This window comes from Esox lucius, chromosome 19, assembly GCF_011004845.1.
Source record: "Esox lucius isolate fEsoLuc1 chromosome 19, fEsoLuc1.pri, whole genome shotgun sequence".
Taxonomy (NCBI): domain Eukaryota; kingdom Metazoa; phylum Chordata; class Actinopteri; order Esociformes; family Esocidae; genus Esox; species Esox lucius.
In genome coordinates this window covers 23,265,826-23,292,371 of record NC_047587.1, presented here as the reverse complement: position 1 = coordinate 23,292,371, position 26,546 = coordinate 23,265,826, and the positions used below count along the sequence as shown (strand labels likewise).

Here is a 26,546-nt window from a genome sequence, read left to right as displayed (position 1 = left end):
CAAACAAGCACAATGCAGGCTGAGAATGATCCACTGTATAAAAATGGCGTAGTCGTGAATTGTAATTATATGAATCAAGCATTTACGTATCCTAGCAAAGAGATAAGCAGACACCCTGTACCAGCTGTAGTAAACTATGGCATAGCCAGGAAACAACTGGTCTTTCTGAGTACAGTTTCTGTCATATATTATCGGCTACTTCCTCTGCACAATGATGGAATGCTCCCTTGAGTGAATGTGAATATAAGCTCAATCATATGACTGTAATAGGAAAATTAACTATATTAACTTCACAATGGAACACTGTGGTCATTGGTTTACATTTAATTGGACATCTTCCTGGTTTATAGTCAAGAAATACACCAGGTGATTAAACACCTACAAACCCCTCCCCCACCTTGTCTTTGGTAAAGCGGATCACTCCTCCATTCTGCTACTCCCAACCTACAGACAACGTCTAAAACAGGATAAACAATTTTTTCGGGCAGTTCAATGCTGGAATGAAGAATCCATTACCACCTTCCAGGACTGTTTTGAAACAACCGATTGGCAGATGTTCTGTGTTGCAGCCGATGGGGACATTGATGAATACAGTCTCTGTCTCAGCATATATCTCCAAGTGTATCGATGATGTTGTCCCAAGGGTAAACGTTAGGACTTTTCCCAACCAAAAGGCCTGGGTTAATGGTCATTTCCGTGCTATGCTCGGAGCACAGTCCTCTGTCAACATTTCCAGATATCAGAGGTGCAAAAAGACACTACAGGGATAAATTGGAGTCTAACTGCCACAGGTCTGACCCGAGACTCATGTGGTGTGGACTGTGACACATCACACACTATAAAGGGAGAAACAGCAATGGCTGCCGCCTCCCTCCCCGACAGGCTCAACTCTTTCTATGCACGGTTTGTGGCGACCAACACCATTCCTTCTGGAAGACAACTGCACTCTTTCCCTAGTCCCAGCCGACGTGAGGAGAGCTTTTCAAAGAGTGAACCCATGGAAGTCTCCATGGGCAGATGGCATTCCAGGTGTCCTCTGGGGGTGCCCCGACCAGCTAGCGGAGGTTTTCACCTCCATATTCAACCTCACCCTGACTCTGTCTGTAGTTCCCCCCTGCTTCAAACAGACCAACACCGTCCCTGTACCGAAGAAACCTTCCATCACCTGCCTGAATGACTACCGCCCTGTAGCACTGACATCCATCACCATTAAGTGCTTCGAGCGGCTGGTCAGAACTCACATCTGCTCCACCCTTCTTGACACCTAGGACCCCTTTTCAATTTGCATAACGCCCCAGTAGATCAAAGGATAATGCCATCGCCCTGACGACACACACCATCCTCACCCACCTGGAAAAAGGCAACACATATGTGAGGATGCTGTTTCTTGGACTACAGCTCTGCATTCAACACTATTGAGCCTGCTAAGCTTGTTCCTAAGCTCATGACCCTGGGACTTAACACCTCCTTTTACAATTAGATCCTGGACTTCCTGACATGCTGACCTCAGGTGGGGAGAATGGGCAACCTCACATGCTCTTCAGGGTCTCTGAGCATCGGAGCCCCCCAGGGCTATGTACTCAGTCCCGTCCTTTACTCCCTGTTCATACATCATTGCGTGACCATACACAGCTCCAGCGTCATTCTTAAGTTTGCAGATGACACCACCATTCTGGGTCTCATCTCCAACAACTGCTTACAGAGAGGAGGTAGGGGACCTGGCTACATGGTGCCAGGACAACAACCTCTCTCTCAACATCTGAAAGAGTAAGGAGATGGTCGTGGACTTCAGGAAGCAGCAGAGGGGAATCAAGCCCCCATACACATTGATGGAGCTGAAGTGGAGAGTGTCTCCGTCTTCAAGTTCCTCAGTGTGTTCATCAAAGATAACCTCACCAGGTCCAAACTAGAAGACGAGGTGTTAAAAACGGCCCAAAAATGCCTATACTTCCTGAGGAGACTCACAAAGTTTGACACGTCTGCAAAAATTCTAACCAACTTTTACAGCCTGATAGGGCATGACTGCCTGGTACAGCTGCTGCTCCGCTGCAGACTGCAAGGCCCTCCAGAGGGTGGTGAAGTCAGCAGAGTGCATCATCGGCTGCCCTCTCCCCGCCATGCAACGCATCTACCACACACGATGCCTTACCGCCACCCAGGCTATGGTCTGTTCTCACCACTTCCGTCCGGTAGACGTTACCGGAACATCAGGGCACGCAACTCCAGACTAACAAACCGTTTTCCCCCAGGCCAAAATGTATTCTCAACATCAAATACTCTGATGACTTTATATGCACATTCAATGCACATTAGCATATTTTAATCTACCATTCATAGGCACTATTACACATATTTATATTAATAACATTTCATATTTCTTTCCCCTTTTCCACACTCTTGTGGAATTGCTGCTCATTTATATATTTTTTCTATTTCTGTTTTGTTTTAGCTTGACATTTTACTTAAGTACTGCGTAGATGTCACATGCCATGTCATGAGAATTTCACTGCTCAGAATGACACGTATTTTGTGCATTTGACAAATGGAAATAACAAAAGATTTTGTGCATAGTCCCCAATTTAAGGGTGTCAAATGTACGTGGATTTAGAATTGCTTCACAGCAGTCTTATTAAGCAGGTCTGTTTGTTTGCAACATTAGTGCATGAACAAGAGATATGTCACTGTCCAATATTGATTCTACGCTTTGCATTTGGAGTCAGTTACTGGTGTAATTAAGTATCCAACAGCTAAGGAACATACTCCAGGAGGCAGGCGTTGGTGTGTCAGCCACTGCCATTTACATAAGACTTCTTCACCAGCCGAACTATAGATGCTGGTGAACTGACTGCAAGGTGAAAAAAACACTAGTTAGCCTCAAAAACAGGATGACCTACAAAATACCTAAAAGATCCTCCAATCTTTTTGAAAAAAGTGTTGATGTTGTTGGTGACAGATTGAACACATATTAACATGTACCAGAGTTGGTAATAGGAAAGTGTAGGGAAAAATGGCACTGGTTTATAAAAATAACTGTGAAATAAGCAAAAGAGGGTGTTGTGTTTTCGGAAATGTATGGCTGCCAAAGGGACTAGCTCACTTTTCTTCATTAATGATGTGCCTGCTGATGGATTATGAAGTGTACAGAAAAATCTTGTCTGCTCAGATACAACCAAAGTGGTTCTGAGCAGAATGTTCCGAAACATGCATGAACTGAAGATGGCTGCAGTACATGTTTCTTTTAAAATCCAAAGTGATGGAGAACAGAGCCAAGGCAACATAACACTATCCAAGGGGGTTAACAATGATCAATTACTGCCATTGTCAATTTGTCCATAGAGAACTGACACTAGCTGCAATTCAGAGCAGAGCAGAGCTGGGCAGAGCAGAGCTGGGCAGAGCTGAGCAGAGCTGGGCAGCCGTCGGTCTGTACTCACCGCCGTTCTGCATAAACACTGACCCAGTCAAGTGTCTCACACTCCTCTCTGATTAATTCAAGCAAATGTATTTATTGTAAACAAGCCCTGTGGGATGGAATTCAATTGAGAGGAGACGAGGAGCCTCCACTGGTGCCCCGGAGGAGAGGAGAGGACCAGAGCCGATAATGGCCTCATTAGCAGTCTGTCAGTAGCCATTCCACATCCCACGCCTTTACTCACTGGCTGGGCTGGCTGAGCTGGCTCGGGATGCAGCTGATCAGCGTTAACTCCTACAGCACCACACAACCCAAGCTCTCTAGACTGCAGAGAGCGTACTTCCCTCTGCCTCTCAGAAATATGACACACACTCCGTCTGGGTCATCTGGGTATAGGGGGGAGGGACTCTTGACCATCTGATGAGCCAATCAAGGTTGTGTTTGTAATCATGTTTCCTAACGCACACATTCAGACGGAGCATTTCAAAGGACAACAGTGGCTGAGGGAAATGAATGTAGAGTATATAAAGGTGTTTTCATTAAAAATCTTTATTAGACACAGATCTTAAAGACAAAAGACTGCACTGGGCCTTTAGCAGGCACATCGTATCCTGGCGTCAGATGATGTTGTGCAGGGTAGTGCATTTCTGCTATAAATTAAATTAGGACCCTTCCAGGTATTACGGAATTTGGCAGTAAACAATTTGATAAGCAGCAAATTGCTCTAATTAAAAACATCAGATTTCTCCCAGCAGCTAGTTTACAGTGATTTGATGTTGCTGTTATCATCACTCTGTTAGGGTTTAATAGAGCCGGAATGCCAGGATGATTAATATGTCTTCGGCCATTTATTATTTCAGATTATTTGAAAAAGAAGTAGAAAATGTGCCTCCTCAATTAATTATGGGTCAAAAGAATAATTCCTTCTTACAGTGAAAGGTATTTTATTACTGTGGCATTGCTATTGGATTAGGAGAAAAAAATGTGTGTACTGGTAAAACAATGAAAATGTGCTCACTTGAAATGTGCTTGACAAAGAAAAGAAAACTGCATGAAGGATATTCAATAGCACCGACAATTAATTTCATAAAACATATCCCATAAATCAATGCATATTCAATTTTACAATCACAGGCCGTAAGTGTCTTTTGCACAAAACTGTCTCTGGGGATAGACGGAGAAGCCATATGAGACTTGAAAGAGAAGAAGCAAAAGAGAGGGAGAGAAAGATTATAGAAGGCATCACAGCCTGTGCAAGAGGCTTAGGAAGGCGAGGCAGGGAGGTGTAACCCTGTGAATTCTAATGAACTGGCAAGACTCCCCAAAACCAGCCTCTCAATCTTTAGCAGGACAGAGAAGGGAAGGTGATTAGGGGCGACGCAGCTCCTCCATGGCTAACCAAATAGAAAAAAAGTCCTTTCCCCTGTAATAATTATGCCCATAACCAGGCATGAGGGATTGGCAATTGACCAGCTTATTTTTTATGTGCTGCAGAGTGGCTGTCATGTGGAAAAGCATGATTATGTGTTTATTTTTTATTTTGTGTGAGGAACTGGATGATTCTTGTTAGAGTAGTGGAGGCTGTTGAAAGGGCAGTGGGAGAACTCGGGCTTTGAGGTGGAAGATAATGAGGAAACTTCATTATAGGGGAATGTACCAGTGGTCCTCTTGAGTATGTGATCAATTATGAACTAGATTCAAACTACACCCTCCCGATCCTCATCAATAAACACATTTTGAGGACGTGCATATGCATGTAAATTAAAATAGTTAACATTTTGGTTTCAGGCAAATATATAAAAGAGATGTTCAGAAACAGTGTTTCTATATATACAACCCTGTTTCCAATAAAGTTTGGACGCTGTGTAAAATGTAAATAAAAATAAACCCTATATTCAATATAAAGTAGTACAAAGATAACATATGTTACAATAGTACAAAGATACAATTTTGAAACTGAGACATTTTATAGTTCCATGGAAAATATATGCCCACTTTGAATTGGATGCCAGCAACACTTTTCAAGAAAGTTGGGACAGAGGCTACAAAAGACTGGAAAAGTTGTGTAATGTTAAAAAACGAAACCTGGTGGAACATCACACAACTATTTAGGTCAAATTCGCAATCGGTCAGTACCATGATTGGGTATTAAAAGATCATTCCATCATTGCAATAGTGCAATAATTTAAGAATAATGTTTCTCAACGTAAAATTGCAGGAGAGTTTGGGGATCTCATCATCTACGGTACATAATATCATGAAAAGATTCAGACAATCTAGAGAAATTTCTGTATATAAATCTTAAAATCTACAGTCCCTCACAGCATTAAAAACAGACATAATTCTCTAGTGGAAATCACTGCATGGGCTCAGGAACACTTCTGAAAACCATTGGTCTGTGAACACAGTACATCACTGCATCAACAAATGCATGTTAAAACTCTACCATGCAAAGAAGAAATCATATATAAACAAGATCCAGAACCGCTGCCACCTTCTCTACTGTAGGTCCAAGATCATTTAAGATGGACTGAGGCAAAGTGGAAAAATGTGCTTTGGTCTGATTAATCAAAATTTGAAATTCCTTTTGGGAATCATGAATGCTGCATCCCCCAGGATAAAGAGGAGAGGGACCATACGGCATCTTATCAGCGCACAGTTCAAAAGCCAGCATCCTTGATGGTTTGGGGATGCATTAGTGCACATGGCATGGGTGACTGCACATCTGTGAAGGCACCATTAATGCTGAACAATATATACAGATTTTGGAGCAACATATGCTGCCATTCAGACAATGTAATTTTCAGGGAAGGCCTTGCTTATTTAAGCCAGACAAGGCCAAACCACATTTTGCACATATTACAACAGCATGGCTCCATAGTAAAAGAGTCCGGGTGCTAAACTTGCCTGCCGACAGTCCATACCTATCACCCATTGAAAATATTTTGTTTATTATGAAACAAAAAATACGACAAAGGAGACCCCGAACTGTTGAGCAGCTGTAATCCCCTGTCCCAACTGTTTTTTAGAAATGTGTTCCTGGTATCAAATGGAAAATTAGCATTTTATAACATTTCTCAGTTTCAACATTTGATATGTTGTCTTTGTACTATTTTCAATTAAATATATGGATAAATGATTTGCCCATACAATGAGCTTCTTCATAAAACAATTGACATATCACAGCTTGCAAATTAGAAATTGCAGAAACTTAATTCACCAAGCCACTTTGCTCTGAATGCAATGCTGAATAATGAGGCACAGCCTGCTCCTGTGACTGCTCGGCACAAATCACCTCAGAAGAAAACAGTTTTAGGCTTAAAATAACAGTATTTAAAGTAGAACTGCCTGGTGAGGCATTCCAGATCACACTAAATAGATTCTACTAATTTGTCATAAAGAACTCTACTCAAGCATGAAAATAACTTCCCCAAAACCCACAACACTATAAAACTATTGACCCGCCAGGAGAACTATGTTTTTCCTTAAGATGGAGGAAGATCTTCAGGCAATGGATGCACACAGCAGCGCTTTCCCCTTCCATTGGGTCTTGCTGGAGTTTCTCTGTGGCGGACAAAAGGAGCTAACACTTTTAGTCTGCGGACACTGAACACTTTACTCTTGACTTATGAGGATGCCACGGGTGCAGCGGAGTGATTCATCACAGGGTGTGCTCCTCCTGCACCCTCACACATTAGTAATGTGGTCCACAGAGGAGGAGGCCTGTCACTACTCTGTACCTGGCTCCCACGAACAAGCTAGGTCAACAAGGAGGCATCGGTGCCTGGCCCACTTTTAGTCTTTCACGGCACCTTTAAGTTTCTTTGGGTTCTGCCAGTCCAAAGCATGAACCGAGAGACATACTGAGCTGGTACTGGGCTGTTCAGCATGGTCAGGATAATGGGCTTAACTATACGAGCATTTGTTCATACAGGGAATACCACAGAATACCACAGAAAACAGATATGTGGCTTGATTTGAGAAAAACACAATTGACTTATCTTAGTTTGTATTATATTATAACTGAAACTGGTACGAGGTCCAACATAACAACAAAGGAATGAGTGTGCCTCAAAGAAGACATGAGTAAGATACTCTAGGAGAATTTGCATATTTTCTCTTCCAAACCAAGACAAGCCTGAGGGGGTTTTATCAGAAGGCTGGGTAGTTTTCTGTAATACCAGCATAACAAAATGTTATGGGCATCAAGCACATAATCATTAGTTCTTTTATATAATACAGAGCCACTTTAAGTCAGTACCTTTGACCTGAACACTGCAGGTAATGCAAGTTTAAACACCTTCCGCCGTATTCACGTTTGTCATTTTACTAGTGACGATTAGGTAAAAAGGCTATTTGAAACCAAAACACAGGATTAAGGGATAATGCTGCTCTGTGTCTTCTGAGTCAACATTGATACTGTAATCCAGCACAATGTTGGGTAGCAGGCTTTTCCCTCTTTCTTACAGTGAGTACACTTGCTGTACAACTGATCACTTAGATGTGATGGCAAACACTTGGCAGAATTTCAGCACAAATCTGACTAAAAACTACACAAAACAGATGAAAGCTGTAATAGTACATTTAGAATACAGCACATAGAACAAGCATATAGAAAAGCAACAACAAAAGATGACAATCAAATTACTGTATTTTAAATTTTTTTTGCAATTCAATATTTGGTAATATAACAGACATTTTACAATTTAAAGACATAAGCTGCAAAAATCGAAAAGCAGGAATATCAAACAAAGACAGGCAGCCTTGTTTTGAGTCTTGAGAACAATCGTGACTATGTAAGTTACATATGCACACACTTTAATAACCGTGGGGTGAGGAATGACGTTGATCTCTTAAGTGAGCCAACCTGCCGTCAGACACAGCATCATTAAGGAGACTGCTACTTAATCACAGAGGACACCAATTTAGCAGAAAGCTAAATATGCAGTGGGAGCCCTCCACCCATTATAAAGCATCACAATAAGTCATATGCATATAAAATGCATCGCTCAGACAACCATATTTTATTGACTCCCTCTCACTTTTTTACAGTTTTAATTTTTCACAACTCCGTCGCAGACATAGTGGAAGAACATTCCTTTGATGTCTGGGATCCTATAATGCTGAGGCATTGAAATCTGCATGCCTGTTAACTGTGGAAGGGCTACTGAACTCATTGATTTGACGTCGTTTTCAATCTTGTTCATTGAGAAATGCAGTGGCCACTGAATTCAAACAAGTTTGAAGTAGATTTTTCTTGGAAGCCTTTCAGTATCAAACAGTAAAGGTGACAGTGACCCTACAAAAAAGATTGCAGTTTTGAACACTGCAAAATGTCCACATAAAAAAAAAGGTGGACACAGGATTTTGGACAGAGGATTTGAAGCATATGGCAGGAATACTGTACTCAAACAGCAGCAATACTGTGGTTGAATTGTCCCTCCATGTTGTATTTTTATGTGCTTTTATTAGCATTTCACAGTTTTCTTAATAAATTACTCCAATTATTTAGCAAAATTTTTTTTGTCTTTAATTTAATTTTATATGATTAATTTAAAAATACACAACTTCATTGCATCATGTCTTCTAGTTTAATCAAAAGAAACAATAACAATTAAACATAACTATGACAATGAACATCTAAGTTTGCATAGATATTTCAATAAAATTACATCTGAATAATTCAGGATTTAAATTATGTATGTTAAATATGGTTTGAGTTATTCAAACCGGATATCATTGCGTATGCAATTCATAGGTATTATAATTGCAAATCTCACATCCCACTGAGCAAAATAATTTGAAAGATGTCTTTTCAACATCTTTTCAACATCCTTTGCAAAGTGGGATTGGAGAACTGCATAGAAATAATAACTCTACCATGCATATTGACAATGTTGCACAACAATTACTATATTTAATCCGGATGTTCCACTAATTTCATAGAGAATGGAGGCATGAGTGGGAGAGGAGAAGAAAAGAAGAGAGGAAAAGGGGAGGGCCTGGTTGGGTATAGTATCCACCTTTTCTCTCTCTTCTCCAGAGGAAGTTAATGATGGCACAAGGACATTTAATTATGGCACCCATCTTAAAGCTTCCCTGTCAGCATCACTCAGGATCATATCCGGAGGAGCTCTATGACCTCCTCGTCTGTCGCCCTCCATGAATCAAAGCTTTCATTATATGCTGACACTCTTGTCCTGCATTGGCTGGATGACATGCACGCACCCTGGGAAAGTGATGAGGCACAGGAAACCTGATGAGTGACAGATAACCTGACGAGTGACGGATAACCTGCGCTCATGCAAGGCCGGCCTTACTCACTCTGGCATGGTGAAAGTGATGGTTTCCCCTAACCCACCCTTGCCAACCGGCCTACCCTTCCTCACTATGTCACCTCAGCAACCCTTCAGCCCCTCACCTGGGTTTGAAGGCAGCCTGAAGAAGAGAAATCGCCCACAGCAGATGGCACCGGTTATTTTATCTGGATCGTCTGAGCATTGTGCCCTTGTCACATGTCACTTACTCTTGTTTTCTGGCCTGACAACAATCCAAGACAGGGACTCTCAGGTTGGGGTGAGACACAAAGAGACAGGATGAGCTGACGAGGCCTCTCTTCTCTTCGCTTGGGCACTCACAAAGACGCTGCAGTAGAACCAGATTAAGGCTGTACAAAGACAGCCCCCAACCACAAACTCTGTGGAACCCCCATATCTGCCCCACCTCCCCGGGACCTATGACTGTTTTCCTTTCACATTAACACACACACTCACACACACTCACAGGGGCCCCAGGTGATAAAGAACCCACTCCATTCTGAAAAACATATGCAAAGAGAGTGGATTTTAGAATTAACATTTGCAATTTTACAAAATAGCAGAAATTACGTAATAACAAAATAAAATGAGTACCTATCATACTGTGTAGAGTGAAGAGCATTTTTGAAAAGTCATGCTGCCCTGGTTCACAATATATCTCCATTGATTTCGATTTTACTACAGTTGCCCATTCCTTATTATTATGATCACACTGACCTATTTCACCAAAACATTTGTGTGTATCATTGATTTAACCAACCTGTCCAAAAAGTTTATATTATTTTCATATAACAACCAAAAAGACTTGATGAAATGTATTGAAAAACACAACTTGAAAGATGGTGAATATCAATTTGGCCATTTAATGTTGTTTGAGCACCATGCTGGGAATATAAAAGGGTTAAGCACTTCAGCTATTATTCAAGCACTTGGACCAGCAGTCTAGGTTCCATTTTAAATGATTAAAAAAAAAATCCCAAATCAGTATAATATTAAAATATATATATATATATATATCATAAAATATTTATTGCTTTAAAACTTGCTTATTAACAAATACCTATTAATGTTTGCTCTTAAAGAGCAAAAAAGTCTCTTAGTTTTCTATTTGTGTTTTCCTCTTGGAATTTGAGTAGTGCAAAAGTATTTGATGAAGCGGAGTATAACTATAGTGTCTCTTACTAATGACTAGTAACAGGCTGGCTGAGGGTACCTGCCTGGTCTTCATTAGAAGTCCTAGCTAAACAACTAACAAATCCCTGCAGAGCTGAATCAAGGCAACAATGTGATGAAAAACCTTCAAACACTGAGATGGAAACATTGAGCTATGCAGAGAAGACTCACTCAGAGTATGCCTGTTGCCTAGCAATTTATAACATAACAACTGGGCCAGATTAGTTATTCCTCTAAACTGGCATTGTTCAACATCATTAAGTACCATCACTCATGTTCGATTAACCACAAATGTTTAGGATCAGAGTAGCAATAAATAACGCCTTTCTGTAGAGGAAAGTGTGATCCTAACCTTGTCATGTGAAACACACCAGTGGTACGTACATAGGTGATAGTAACAGTACTTTTATTTACTGTTAAAACACACATTTTAAACAAATTAGACCTACAATTTCCACAAAAAATTGCACAAAAGCATAACCCTACAGCAGCATATGGATATATTGTAAAAGCCAAAGTTCAGAAAAGTTCCTTATTGTTTTTGGATAAAATGAAAGTTTTCTATTGTGTGATTCAAAATAATCTGGCTGAATTGAGCAGAAAATCAATGAGTCTACAGTATGTATCTCAGAGGAGGGAACTAAATACCTAGAGCAGGGAATGGGGAATTCATGACGAGGCAGGCACAGAGCCATGTCTCTCAATCAGTTGAGGCTGTCGTTGTTGGAAACAGATACACTCTGGAGCAAAATCAGTGTATTCATGAGTGAGTTATACAGTTTGTAGTCCTCCTATGTTATTCTTTTCTATGGTCTCCTCTCTTTTCTTCTCCTCTCATCTAGCCTCTTTAATTTCCCTTCTAGATCCTTGAACACTGCCTCCCTCCGGACATTCTATAGAAAGAAGGCCTTTATCTGCATTGAGAGTGGCAGACATTTTGGGTTGGCAAAAACTGGAAATGTAATGAGTAGTTACCTTGAGTGCTTTAAATGATAGTATGTCATAATAATTTTGGTTTCTCATTATCATAATTGACAAAAGCTGAAGATTTTATTTATTGGAATGCACTATCACAATGAACAAATGGTTACACGGTCTAATTAAAGATTAAATAAGGTGTGACATAATTTCAGACTACACAAACAAAAGGTGCCTTTTCCATACAGGTTTATAGACGTTTATATCCACTGTGATGATTAACAATATTGAAATATGTGCTAAATCAATGGTACATTTTCAATATGTAACCCAATTATAGAAGTATGTCACACCCACCTTTTCAAGGGGAGGAAATTGAATGTTACAAAAATAATTCATCAAAATTAATATTACTGTATAGACTTCTTGAACACATTTTTATCTGCCTTACATATATAGTTCATGAAAGAATGTGAACCTCAGAGGGATGGCTATTATTTTTGTATAACATTTTTAAATAAACTCATAAAATCCTTATCTGAACCACAATTTGTAATGAAAACAAAATAAAGGACACCGACAAAAATATGATATATTTTCCGACTTATGCAAACCCCTTAATTAATTAACTTTTCGCACCTCTGTTAGCAGCGATAACCTGGAGGAAAAGTATCCTATAGCCAACAATCAAACTCTGACATCTTTTTTAAAGGTTGTTTGCCTAGTTCTCCTTACAGAACTCAGCTAATTGAGGTGAGGTTTGAGGAGTGTATGTCAAGTACTGCTTGCTTCAGGTCCTGCCACAATATATCGATTGGATTAAGGTCTGACTAGGCCAAACCCAAAAGACAAATCAAGATCTCACCTGAGACATTCATTGCTTTAGCGCCTTGACTGATGGCCTGACCTTCTGTTCAAGAATCTCCTGGTATACTTGAGAATTCTTGGTTCTCATGATGATGTTCAATTGACCAGATCGGGGGGAGGAAAAACAGCCCAAGATCTTGTTTGACTGTTGGGAAGGTTCTCTTGGGTAAATATTAAATAGAAAACAGCATTGCCTTCACTGTTCATGCCATCAAAATGATTTAGGCAGATGGTCATTATCTAGCAAAGTCAGTCAAAAATGTATAGTGAGTCTACCATTACCTAGGTCACCCCAGCAGTCTTACATTATACTGCATCTGAAATATATCTTGGACATATCATGTCCACTTTTTTGAAAGTTGACTAAAGGAATTTCATAAAATAATACATATTGTTTGTGTTAAAATGGTTAATCTAAGGTCTATCACTTAGATAAAGGTTATTGTTAGAGTAGGGACTGGACTTGTTGTAGGGTTTAGGGGTAAGGTAGAGACAAGCACTAACATCCTGCATTTTTGAAATTTTACAGTAAGCGCAATCATCAGTATGGTGGCAACCAATCCCATAATTTCTACTTCGGGAGCAGATCTGGATTCATGATGAAAAAATGCCAACATACTTACAAAAAAGGGAAGGTGGGAGGATTATCTATGGGTAATCAGGAGATCCCTCTGAGAAGATCAACATTGCTAAACATGCTCTGAGTGCTCTCTGGCTGATCTGTCCGTCCTATCAGAGTGATGAGATGTCTGCTTCAGATGATGATGGGAGATAGAGATGGGACAGCTGATCTGTCTGTGTAAGCTCCAATTTGATCTAACCCACAAGTCATTACTATTTCCCTAAACACATTTCTACACAAACAAACTTGTCTCACTGCTTGACAACTTGACTCAGTTCCGATAGTCTTGAGAAAATAGTAGCCAAATTTCATTCATAAAATATAGATTGCAGTAAAATTTTCCTTTGGCCCTAAAATAAACTGCAAATATAAAATGTTGTCCTTCTGAGTAATTGCATCCACAATGATCACTTTTACAAGTACTTTTGAAACCAACTCAACATATATAAAATGTAAAAACAGCTGCCCAAACTTAATCATTTAGGGCCCTTTTAAAGCCCACACTGCCTTGCAGTCTAACACTAAATAAACTAAACCCCCATAAAGCTGTCAAGGAAAATGTCAATGAGAACGATTTGAGATTCCTCAGTGAGAAATCTAGCTTTTTGGTTTAGTTATATCGCCTGCTGGAGTTACAGGCTATAACCCAGGGCCTTAAATGCATTCTTAACATATTGCACAGAAATATTTGATGATGATGAACAGCAAATTCTGTACCTGCACACTAGCAATGTGTCATTAGACTAACTACAGCACTAAGTATTGCACTAGTCATGTAAACACCTTATACCACATATCTTAATCAACAAATGGTCATGGTTAAAATAATAACACTGATTTCAACACCTGCATGGTGTTTGAGCAATCTTTTGAATTATTAGGACACTAAAATACATAATCTGAGTTTCAAAGGTGAGTGAAATTATTCCTTACATACAGTACAAACTTAATACACATGTCTGAATTCAAAATCAAATTATCTTCCCAATAATAACAGGAAAAAACAGCTTTTGGCTGGGAATTTTCCTCATGTATCACAATCCTATCAGGTTGTCTGATTTCAGATATTTGTTGTAAGCACATTATTAGGTAAAAGTTTTTTTCTTGTAAAGCTTGTATGTATATGTTTAAATTAGGAAATAATTAGACTATTTATAATAATGACAATAATAATCATATTACGGTCTGCATATCACATGTCCATTATCATCCAAAATACTTCAGAGAGCTGAGTGCCCAGACATATAGGAGGGAGAAGTTGCTCTGCTAAATGACTAAAATGTCAAAGTAAATGTAGCAGAGAAGAGGAAAGCACCTGCCAGGGAACAGCTGCCCCTGTAATTTATATTGATGAGGGGACTGGCTGGCGTGGCGGCGTGGCGGGGAGTTTCTAGGGGTTTGATCAATCAGGCAGGGAAAGCGGACAGAGGAGAGATAATAAAGAGTAAGGTGTTGAGTCTCTGGGCTCTCTGGGCTACTGGATGGAGAAGGTGACAGAAACAGGGACAGGGAGCCAGACAGAGGAAGCATCCCTCTAGTTTGGTCCTGCTGTAGACATTATGGGAGGGCCTGCCAAGCCAACGGCCAAAACCATCCTGACTGATCAAGGGCAGCAATGTAGCTAGCTTTAAACCACCATTTTGATTGGCACTGTCTCCAACTAATTATGACTCTCGCCTAATTCTACAGTTCCTCTCCTAATCCACAAGATACTCCCTTATAGTCTCCATGAAAATTAACTGGCCTTTGAACTTTTCCCTGTGCATGCACATCCAACATGGGACTATCACCTCATTCTCTCTGCACACCACATCAATCAGTGACTTGTTAAAGCGCTCTACTTTGATTTCCTGACACAGGCCAGATTTTAATATTTCTAATTGAAATGAAAGTCCAGTCTCTGCCCAGGGCTTTAAATCTACACTCCTGAATCATGCCTCTTGATTTTAGGCCCCTTCCGGTGTGAGGTGCCGACCGTCTCTTCTCTAATTAAGGCTGCAGTGGGTTATCAAACACAGGGCCAAAGGACTCGGCTTTACCTTACAGAGGGGAGGAGGTCGAATTTCAAACACCCGGACCTCAAACAGCAAAATTGTTTAACACAATGATCTCCCTGGCCTTAAAGTTATGTTCAGAGAGTTCATGAAACTGCTTCACTCCAGAAGAGGAGGCAGGAGGGCCGGCCAGTGCAGAGGAGGGACCATGTCCTGCGTTCAGCTCTGTGATGTGTTTTGCTAGGCCTAATCTATCCCCGTGCTCACAAGACCGCCTGCTCTTGTAGAAAAGCCCTCTGGTCTACCCTCTCCACGAGTCTCATCCTAATGTTCAGAGGGAAAAGGCTTGTCTCACCCATTTTTACACACAACAGAAACTCAAACAACAGACATAAGTGCACACACAAAATCCTTCAGCTTCAGCTACAGGTTTAAAATGCACAAACATTTCTACGTAAAGTAACAGAATTCACAGGACATGTCAGAGTGAAACCAAGCCATGAAGTCCAAGGAAATCACCATAGATGGAGCAAAATACAGCAAGGTAATTAAAAACGGTTTTATTCAGAATAAATTGGCAAACATTTCTAAAACCATGTTTTGACAGTCAATAGTTGTACATTTATTATTATAATATAATTTATTCATTATAATATAATTCTATATTTAATCAGTTCAACAACAGTCTATAACACTGTCACATCCTGGCACAGCAGGCTTGCGGTGCCTCAGCAGGTTTGCCGTGCCAGTGAGATCCAACATCTTCTCACCCTCATTTGGTGCACAGACACATGATTTTATCATTATTACCCTCACATGTGTTCCTGATCACTATCCCCATTTAAGTTCTTCCATTCCTAGTGTATCTTGTCTTGTGTTACATTTTATTACGTCTTTTTATTAAAAGTCCTTGTTGTTCTACTGGCACGTGGCATGCACTGTTACGAACACAACAAAATGTGGAGAAAGTAAAGGAGTCTGAATTATTTCCAAAGGCATTCTCTGTGTTTTATAAATGTGTCATATCTACACTGTTCACCTGGATCAGGATACTAAATAGGTTATCGGAAAAGTCATTTTTCAACCCATTCTGTTTGTGTTGCTTTGGGTTAGAGAGGCAGAGAATCTCTCAAATAGCTTACTGCTGCATGAGTTTACATAGGATTCAAAGCTCAATGCTGTCTTACAAACCATCACTCTCTGTATTTATCAAATAGCATCTCTCAGAAAAAAAACAGAACGAAAAGATGTACTAATAATTTAAACCCTATAATTCAATAGAAAATGAAAGACAACATACAGTTCTGGAAATAAATAAGAGACCACTGCACCTTTTTCTTTCCTTTCCAAAAAAGTCGAAAAGGAAGGTTTTGAGTAAGGAACAGAAGGTTTAAAATTAATAGACCACCGCAAATTGAATGCTTCTGTTCCTCACTCAAAACAAAAGGTGCAGCGGTCTCTTAATTTTTTTTCCGGAGCTATATATCAGTTGTTGAAACTTAAATATGTTATTGTTCCTTGAAAAATACGTACCCACTTTGAATTTGATGCCAGCAACACGTTTCAAAAAAAGCTGGGACAGGGGCAACAAAAGACTGGAAGATTTGTGTAACACAACAAAAAGAACCTGGTGGAACATATCACAACTAATTAGGTAATTGGCAAAAGGTCAGTAACATGATTGGGTATAAAAAGTGCATCCCAGAGAGGATGAGTCTTTCATAAGTAAAGATGGGGAGGGGTTCACCACTCTGTGAAAGACTGTGTGAAATTGGGCAACAATTTAAGAATAACATTTCTCAGTGTAAAACTGCAAAGAGTTTGGGGATCTCACCATCTACGGTCAGAGTTGGTGGCCATTCATGAATGACATTGATACAGTTATACTGACTAACATTTCTTATTAATTTTACCTCCACCACAAATAGCGTCTTTGTATGGCGTTTGCCATTGGCCATTTTAACAGCGTATTAGCCAATAATAAGCTTTACCGGTATCTACTAACTTACTGGAATAGTCATAAGAATTTAGCAATTGCTAGCGAGTCTGCCAAAGTTATTTCATTTCATGGCATAAGAACGTTTTTTTTTTCATGGCATAACAACGTACTTTTTCTTTTATCTGTGAATGACATTTATACAATAACTATCAATAAAGGTGACAATAACAAAATTTTTCATCAAGCAAAAACACGAGAGAATCGTGGAATCTACCAATAATTAAGAAATGTCATTGCTCTCAATAGATTTGAACGTAGGTCTTCCACATGAGAAGCACTGTCTTTAATCACTACGCTACAGAATTACACGTTTCACCAGTCGCTAGAGTCCATTGAGGATTGTGTTGAACTGAATAACGTTTCTTATTAAGTTTACCTCCACCATAGCGTCTATGAACTGTATTGCTTTTGCCACTGGTTGTTTTAATAGCTTATTAGCCAGTAATAGGTTTACTAGTATATACTAACTTCCTAGGAATAAACATAAGAATTGAGCAATTGCTAGCGAGACTGAAGATGAACTTTTCCATGTCAGAAACAGTCACAATATAACCATATACAGTGTTAGGCTCACTGTAAAGTAACTACTATATGTTGTAGCTAGCAAATGTTTTTGTCTATCCTGACCCAAAACGCGCACATGGATGCGTACTTCGAAAACCCACCAGAAACAGTCGCAATATAACCGTAAACTGTTTTATTTCAGGCTTACTATAATGTAGATACTAACAGTTTTAGCCAACAAGATTTTCGTCTATACGGAATAATTCATAATGCGTACTTCGCTCCGCCTGCGAGGAGATATGAACCCAGGACCTATAGTGCACAAGTCCGCATCTCTAACCACTACGCTATTTAACAAGGGTCAGTCAGGCAATCACTCACTCACTCACTCAGTCAGTCAGTAAGAGACATTCGCCCTGCTTACGTGGTCAGGCAAAAAATGCAGCATGGAGACAATTTTAACCATTGTAATAATCTGACGTCCCTTCATACAAATTTGCTATGCTCAAACCTTAATAGACAGCTTATGATGCTAGTTCTTTATTGGATTTATTGGAATGACTACTGACAGACCTTTAGCGTGTAACTTAGAGATGTAGCCCAATCATATTGAAGTAGAAAGCAATAGTTTAGAAACCCTTTCCAAAGGCACTGTACATAACCCATAAGGTAAAATGCAAATTCTGTTTTTGGCCAGCTATGTAAACTGTGACAGAGAGTTCAGTTTGTTATAGGCCATTCCTATTTGTCTTCTAATGCCTCTTAATATGAAAGTTTAAGTAATCAAAAAGTTATGTTACTGATTACAAATGTGGACAGGTAACTTGTAAACGGATTACATTTAATTTACCCAACCCTCTCTCCGGTACAAAGAAATCATTAAAATCTCTGAGTGCAAGGGACAAGGTTGAAAACCAGTTAAAACTCTACTATGCAAAGCAGAAACCAGATATAAACAAGACCCAGAAATGCCGCCACCTTCTCTGGGCCTGAGGTCATTTAAGATAGACTTAGGCGAAGTGGAAAAAGGTCATGTGGTCTGACAAACCAAAATTTGAAATTATTTCTGACAATCATGGATGCCGCATCATCCGGGCTAAAGACGAAATGGATCATCCAACTTGATATCAGTGCACAGTTCAAAAGCCAACATCCATGATGATATGGGGGTGCATTCATGCACATGGCATGGGTGACTTGCACATTTGTGCAAGGCACCATTAATGCTGAACAATATATACTGTACAGGTTTTGGAGCAACATATGCTGCTATCCAGACAATGTTTTTTTCAGGGAAGGCCTTGCTTATTTAAGCCAGACAAGGTCAAACCACATTTTGCACGTATTACCACAGCATGTCTCCTTTGTAAAATAGTCTGGGTGCTATACTGGCCTGCCTACAGTCCAGACCTATCACCCATTGAAAAAATTTGGGGCATTATGAAACGAAAAATAAGACGAAGGAGAACTAGAACAGTTGAGTAGCTGAAATCCTATATCAAGCAAGAATGGGAAAACATTTCAGTTTCAAAACAACAGCAATTGGTCTCGTCAGTTCCCAAATGCTTACAAAGTGTTGTTAAAAGAAGAGGAGATGCAACACAGAAAGTAATATGCCCTTGTCCCAACTTCTTTAAAATGTGTTGCTGGCATCAAATTCAAAATGGGCATATATTTTTCCAACAACAAGAACATTTCTATGGTTCAACATTTGATATGTTGTCTTTGTACTATTTTCAATTAAATATTGCTTAAAAGATTTGCACATCATTGCATTCTGTTTTTATTTGCATTTTAAGGAGCGCCCAACTTTTTTAGAAAAAGGTGTTGTAGTTAACTCAGCCTCTAAAGGTTATAAACAAACCAAATCCGTGTTTTTTCAGATGCATGCCTAATACAGAACAAAGAGAAGCTTCAGAAAACTGCCTGGCTAGGATATCAGTGCATGATTTCAGACAGTCATATGACTGCATATCATTTCAATTTCCTCTCTGGTGTTATTATGATATTCTCTCCAGTTCTCCACACAGACAGGGAAATAATGAAGAACTGCAATAATAACAGTTGAATAAGAACAGGGAAAATGAGAAAGCATGAGGGTATGTTGCTGTGGGGATCAGTGTGTGATTTATGACTAGTATTCACAGTATATAATGCCTAAGGCCTACTGTAGTTGTTGTAGTAATACATAACAACACAACCTCTGATGTACTTTTCATCTTATTTGTAAGGTACTGTAGCCTATCTTTGTTATGCAGAAGCAGGTCAGTAACATTTTGTTAAGACTGTTAATTTAGGCCTACTGTATTTCACTACAAGCACAGAATAAAGTTATGTTACGTTTCAATAAATTAATTCTGGTTTTAATTTCAAGCAGCAGGTTAAAAATGTTATCAAAAGGTTTGTACTTACAAGTATGTGTCTTCTTTGTTACTGAAATACCTGAAAAACAGTGAGAACAAAACTTGTTAAAAGTATTTTGAATCTGAATATGAAAAATACTCATGCAATATCCCCCAGCTTAAGGTAACCTGTGGCATCCCAGGGCTGTTCAAGTGTCTGTCTAATAAATCAGACAGAATTCCAATGCAGAATCAAGGCAGTGGTGTGAATGGCTCATCTACATCCCTATTACTGAAAAACCCAATGGCAACAACACTAGCAAGGGGCCTCAATCCCTACGATTCAAGTCTTGAATACAAATCTGCCAGGACACTGAATTGACCCAAGTTACCTCACAGGGCCAATAGTCTGTACATGAGTACTGTAAGTCTGTTCCCCCAAGCGTAAGACAGGACAGTAGCGCTATGACCTCATTCTGATTCTGAGTCAGACCTACGTTATGTTGGTAAGGCAGGGAGGGAGCGGGACTGGCAGTCCTCAGCCTACCCCCTTCGGGTGTTAACTCATCTGATGAGCCTCCCTGGCTCCGGCTCAGTTCTCTTCTGCAGCGTGGGTCTAATGCCCTGGGAGCTTGATGCGGGCCAGCGCACAGCCAACCATGGGCCCCAGCGGGCCCGGATGCTCATTCTTTGCAGGGCAAGAGCACTCTAATAGATCCCACTTGTCATGCGGAAGCTGTGACTAATTTTTCTACAGCTTGCATCTGCAACTCAGGGGAAAGCAGACAGACTCAATAATTCTGGTAGGGGGAAAAACGGTAACTGTCCGGAGATAATATTTCAGACATGTTTGATGGGAAAGAGCACTGAGGGAGAAAACTAATAAGGCTGTCAAATCTCTGTACACAGACACAAAAGTGATATCAGTACCATTGAGCAGAACGAGACAGGGGGAAAAACTGAACTAGTCCAGGATTGTTTCGATTATTTTGATTATTATAGTGGAACATATCTTCAGAATGCCCACATAGGCTGAGAAGACACTGTTTAGAGTAGAAAAATGTATTAATCATATTCAGTACCAGTCAAATGTTTTAACACACCCATTCAACTGGTACTACTGTATATATATATACACAGTTGTGCTCATAAGTTTGCATACCCTGGCAGAAATTATGACATTTCCCCTTTGATTTTGAAAATATGTCTGATCATGCAAAACATTGTCTTTTATGTAAGGATAGTGATCATATGAACCCATTTATTTTCACATAGTTGTTTGGCTCCTTTTTAAATCATAATGATAACAGAAATCACCCAAATGGTCCTGATCAAAAGTTTACATACCCTTGAATGTTTGGCCTTGTTACAGACACACAAGGTGACACACACACGTGGAAATGGCAATTAAAGGTGAATTTCCCACACCTGTGTCTTTTTAAATTGCAATTAGTGTCTGTGTATAAATAGTCAATGAGTTAGTTAGCTCTCACGTGGTTGCATTAAGCAGGCTAGATACAGAACCATGGGGCTCAATATCTAGCAGAAAATAACTGTCAAAAGACCTGCGTAACAAGGTAATGGAACTTTATAAAGATGGAAAAGGATATAAAAAGATTTTCAAAGCCTTGCAAATGCCAGTCAGAAATACTGTTCAATCACTTACTAAGAAGTGGACAATTCTGGGATCTCTTAATACCAAGGTCAGGTAGACCAAGAAAGATTTCAGCCAAAACTGTCAGAAGAATTGTTCGGGATACAAAGAAAAACCCTCAGGATAAATACAGGCCGCTCTGGAAAAAGATGATGTGGTTGTTTCAAGGAACACATTACGAACGAAAATGAGGTGCATGCTCGAGTTGCCAAAAAGAAGCCTGGTTACAATATGCCCAACATCACAATGACACACCTCACAGCATCTGACACTGTAATTTGGAGTGATAAGACCAAAATAGAGCTTTATGGTCACAACCATAAGCACCATGTTTGGAGAGGGGTCTACAAGGCCTAAAGTGAACAGAATACCATCCCCACTGTGAAGCATGGTGGTGCCTCACTGATGTTTTGGGGGTGTGTGAGCAATAAAGGCATGGGGAATCTTCTGAAAATGTATTGCAAGATGAATGTAGCGTGTTATCAGAAAATACTGGCGGTCAATTTGTATTCTTCTGCATGAAAGCTGCACATGGGACGCTCTTGGACTTTCCAGCACAAAAATGACCCTAAGCATAAGGCCAAGTTGACCCTCCAGTGGTTACAGCAGAAAAGGGTGAAGGTTCTGGAGTGGCCATCACAGTCTCCTGACCTTAAAATCATTGAGTCACTCTGGGGAGATCTCAAACGTGCGGTTCATGCAAGACGACCAAAGACTTTGCATGACCTGGAGACATTTTGCCAAGACGAATGGGCAGCTATACCACCTGCAAGAATTCAGGGCCTCATAAACAACTATTACAAAAGACTGCATGCTGTCATTGATGCTAAAGGGGGCAATACACAGTTTTAAGAACTAAGGGTATGCAGACTTTTGAACAGGGGTCAGTTAATTTTTTTCTTTGTTGCCATGTTTTGTTTTATGATTGTGCCATTCTGTAATGAACTACAGTTGAATGTGAATCCCATAAGAAATAAAAGACATGTGTTTTGCCTACTCGCTCATGTTTTCTTTACAAATGGTACATATATTTCCAATTCTCCAAGGGTATGCAAACTTTTGAGCACAACTGCACATACATAGCCCTCCACAATTATAGGCACCCCTAAAAAATCTAATGAACAATATCTAATTGATGAAATCTTGAATTTTCACTTTTTCATTGGGGTATAAATACGACTTAACACATAGTCTAAACTCCTTTAGTCATCCATTATCCTGGGAAAGGCCAGAGAACACACAAATTAAACAACATTTTATTGACCTTCACATATCAGGCAATGGCTATAGAAATTGCTACAGTACATACCTGAAAATAACCCTATTAGTGCAATCATTAAGAAATGTAAAGCAACTGGAGCTGTGATGAACCTTCCTGGTAGAGAACTCATGTGTATTTTGACCCCTCACACAGGGGATAATTTAATTTGAAGTAACTTCAGATTTTTTTTACATTTGAACACTAGAACCACCAAATGCCTATGCCGATTTGTGTTTGAGTATGTAATTAAAACGAAACTGCCATTTTGACAGCTACACCCTCCTTCCATGACTTTTCCTAAATAGGTGTTTATTACATTGTTCCTTTGTCAGAATTCTAAAATAACAAATGGAAAACTATTTAGAGACTATTTACCTGTTTTTTTCTGCCATGTTTTCCAACTTAATTCGTCCAATAGCCCACGCCACTTAGCGTTGGTACCCATTGGTACCCAGGCGCTAATCCCCCCTCTCTGAATGCATGTCAATGGATGAATGTGCGATACTCCCAGATGAATGATCAGACCTTGTTTGAATTTGAATGAACTTACAAATGAAATACAAGATTTCCATGATCATTCAAAAACGTAAGTAGGCTATTATTGAAACAATACAAACGATATAGGCTACTTTCCACCCATTACAGTTTTTCAACAGGAGATTCAGCTTATTGTGTAGGCTAATTCATCAAACATAAATCGAAAATGTAAATCTACATTATTTTAGGAGGGAAAGAGAAACTAAATTGCACACACATCCCATCTTCTCTCTTTGAAATTTCTCTGCTTATTTTACTGAAGATTAATATTCTACAAATGTATTAAGCTAAATGATTATTCACAAAACTAAATTCCAATGATATGTTTTCGGGCCTTATCTTTTTCAAATAATTCCTCTCTGTTTTTCGATAACTTGTTCAAGTCACCTATGGAAACATCTTATATGCCAGTAATCTAGGAGACTAGATCTATCCACTGGTGTTGAATTCATCTCGATTGCCCCACTACAACCCTCGGACAGACCAGCAAAGATGCACCGTTCACTAATTAATTACAGACCTCATATTTTTCTATGTATTCTATTTTTAGTCTTTCTTTTTTTGTATGATAAAAACACGTTACTTCAAATTCATTAACCATTTAAAACAAATTCTATAATTCATAATTTTTTTGACTTCTGTACAGTTTGATGAAGACCCAGTAGATGAACTGATGCTCTGGCTGGTGAGGCTGCGGAGTAGAATGGCCATGCTAATAGGAACAATTCATATGTTATTGACGCCAAACGGCATTCGGCTCTGGCGGTTACTTGGGGTCAAAAAGGCCTGGCAGTTCTAGTGTTAACAGGAAGCCTAAAATGGTATTATAAGTTTTATCAATGACACCCTGAGGATAGGGTAAATTCCCCTGTCGTCGTAATACCCCTGGTTAGGAGCCACAGGGTTAGAGGACTTAAAAATCTAACCCTAGGTATGGAACTTCTCTGGTTTTATATTGTGGAAATAAAGTATCTGTAGTTCATAGCAACATTTTCCTGCTTTTTTTTTTTTTTATCTTATAAATGGTATTACATACACATAACACAGAAAAATGTTAAACAACTAAGGAACAGCTGATACACTACACAATGTTACACCACTACACTTCTTCACTAAAGCACTACACAAAACGACTCCCCTACGACACACCACACAGCTACACAATACCTCGTCAGTACACTGGAACACACTACACCCTTACACTACCACACAACACTACACTTCATTACACCACAGTGTGACAGGACATAACACTAAACAGCATATCAGACCTATTGGACTCAACCTGTTGGCTATGTCCTCTCATGTATCAGTCTTCCATCCTCCCATCCACGAAGAGCTATTCTCTAAAAGTCATTATTGATATGAAAAGCGATCGTTCTACCAAAATGTACTTGGACATAGAATAGGACATCATTGCTGTCAACACGGTTACCCGCTCGCTCAGAGAAAACCCTGAGGCTAAGAAGGAAAAGGGAGGAAGGGGTGGAAGGATAGCCCACTTCCTCCTCTATGTGTCATTCAGAATCGACTGATTGGACGCAGCACAGGGAAGGGGAAAGGCAGCCAATAGGTGAATTAGGCTGTGGGACTGGGCGCTGGCATTGATTATGCCCGCCAGGGTATGTCTACACTAATGGATTTTAGGTTCAGATGTCACTTTGTAGGCTTGTCCTTGACAGACAGACAGACAGACAGACAGACAGACAGACAATCTAACTCAAACAAGATTGCAGTTAATGCCAATGAAAGTCAACAAATATGTATGGCCATTACATTGATGTTCCTTATTGTCAGAACACTTTGCATTGTATTTTGTTACATGAGACATCCCAGATATGACAACTGTATATCGTGCACAACTTACCATCATTACTCAAAAAGTACTATCTTACTGCCACGCTACCAATAAGCCACATCTCCAATTTGATTCACAATACATTGTCATAAAAGTATGTTTCAGTTTGAACCCCTTTAACGGATTCCTCAACCACCTTCAAGATACCTCAACGAACAGGAAATATTTCACTGGCGTGGCACATTCGAGCACCCCAGACGGTCCTTCCAGACAGCTTTACTTCTAGTGCACCATTTCTCACAACGGAAGGAGGGGACGGCTGTCAATTGGAAGCCTTTGATCTTTCCGGATCTTAATCACACAGGTAAACATTCCCATTCTGCTCCACAATTACTTCTCTTCAGTCTCTACCCCCTCGTCAAGTCAGTAGACGGTCTGCAATCGGCTGGAAGTTAACCTCCGCCGCATCTATCTGCAGGGGACAGACATCCTGAAAACGTGCCAATGAGACAGAAGTGGAGCCGGCTGGGAAGTGGGCTCAGGCCAGACAGGGTGGTGGTGCTCCAGCACTGCGGCTCAATATGACAGCGCTGTAATGAAGTCTATAACGCGCGGCAGGCTGTACGTTATAATTCCAGGTTCCTTAACGCCTGACAGGGAATTATTATCATGGATGGTTATTGTCAACCTCCCTCCCTGGGAGACGCCAGTGTGCTCAGGGGTTGTTGCACCGTGACATTCAAAGTTACAGTCTCCTTCATATAATGGAGCTGTCCTCTCAGCGCGCTAATGGGAGTGATCCATTTAACCTGTGCCAGAAACACACAGACAAGGAAGTTCCTAATGCGAGGCCCCTCCCGTGGGGACATCACACTCTCCCCCTGGCTGCTCCTTGCCTTCCTGCTGCTTGATTCATTGACTGGCGCTCCTCACTTATCCTCATTCACTGCTCAGTCTGGGGAGACAGGGAGGCCCAGTTCCTCCGGTCTATTCCGGTCCTTCCGTCTGCATCCCGCTCCGCTGTGCTCTGCACAGCAATGTTTCACGTCCAGCGCGCACAAGGACACAACGCAGACCAGGCCGGATCAGCACAGCAGTCCCAGCTACAGGAGGCTTCATGAAATGGGGCCTGATACTGTAGATGTGGG

The 26,546-nt window shown here is 40.1% G+C and overlaps 1 protein-coding gene across 1 annotated transcript in view; it reads right to left on the bottom strand.

The window, feature by feature from the left end:
* Positions 1-26,546, bottom strand: part of roraa (RAR-related orphan receptor A, paralog a) — a 300,817-nt gene that overhangs the window by 75,081 nt on the left and 199,190 nt on the right. Inside the window, exon 2 of the mRNA XM_020040555.2 lies at positions 20,219-20,248. Coding sequence (XP_019896114.1) covers positions 20,219-20,248 — 30 coding nt within the window. The remainder of the gene's footprint in view (positions 1-20,218; positions 20,249-26,546) is intronic.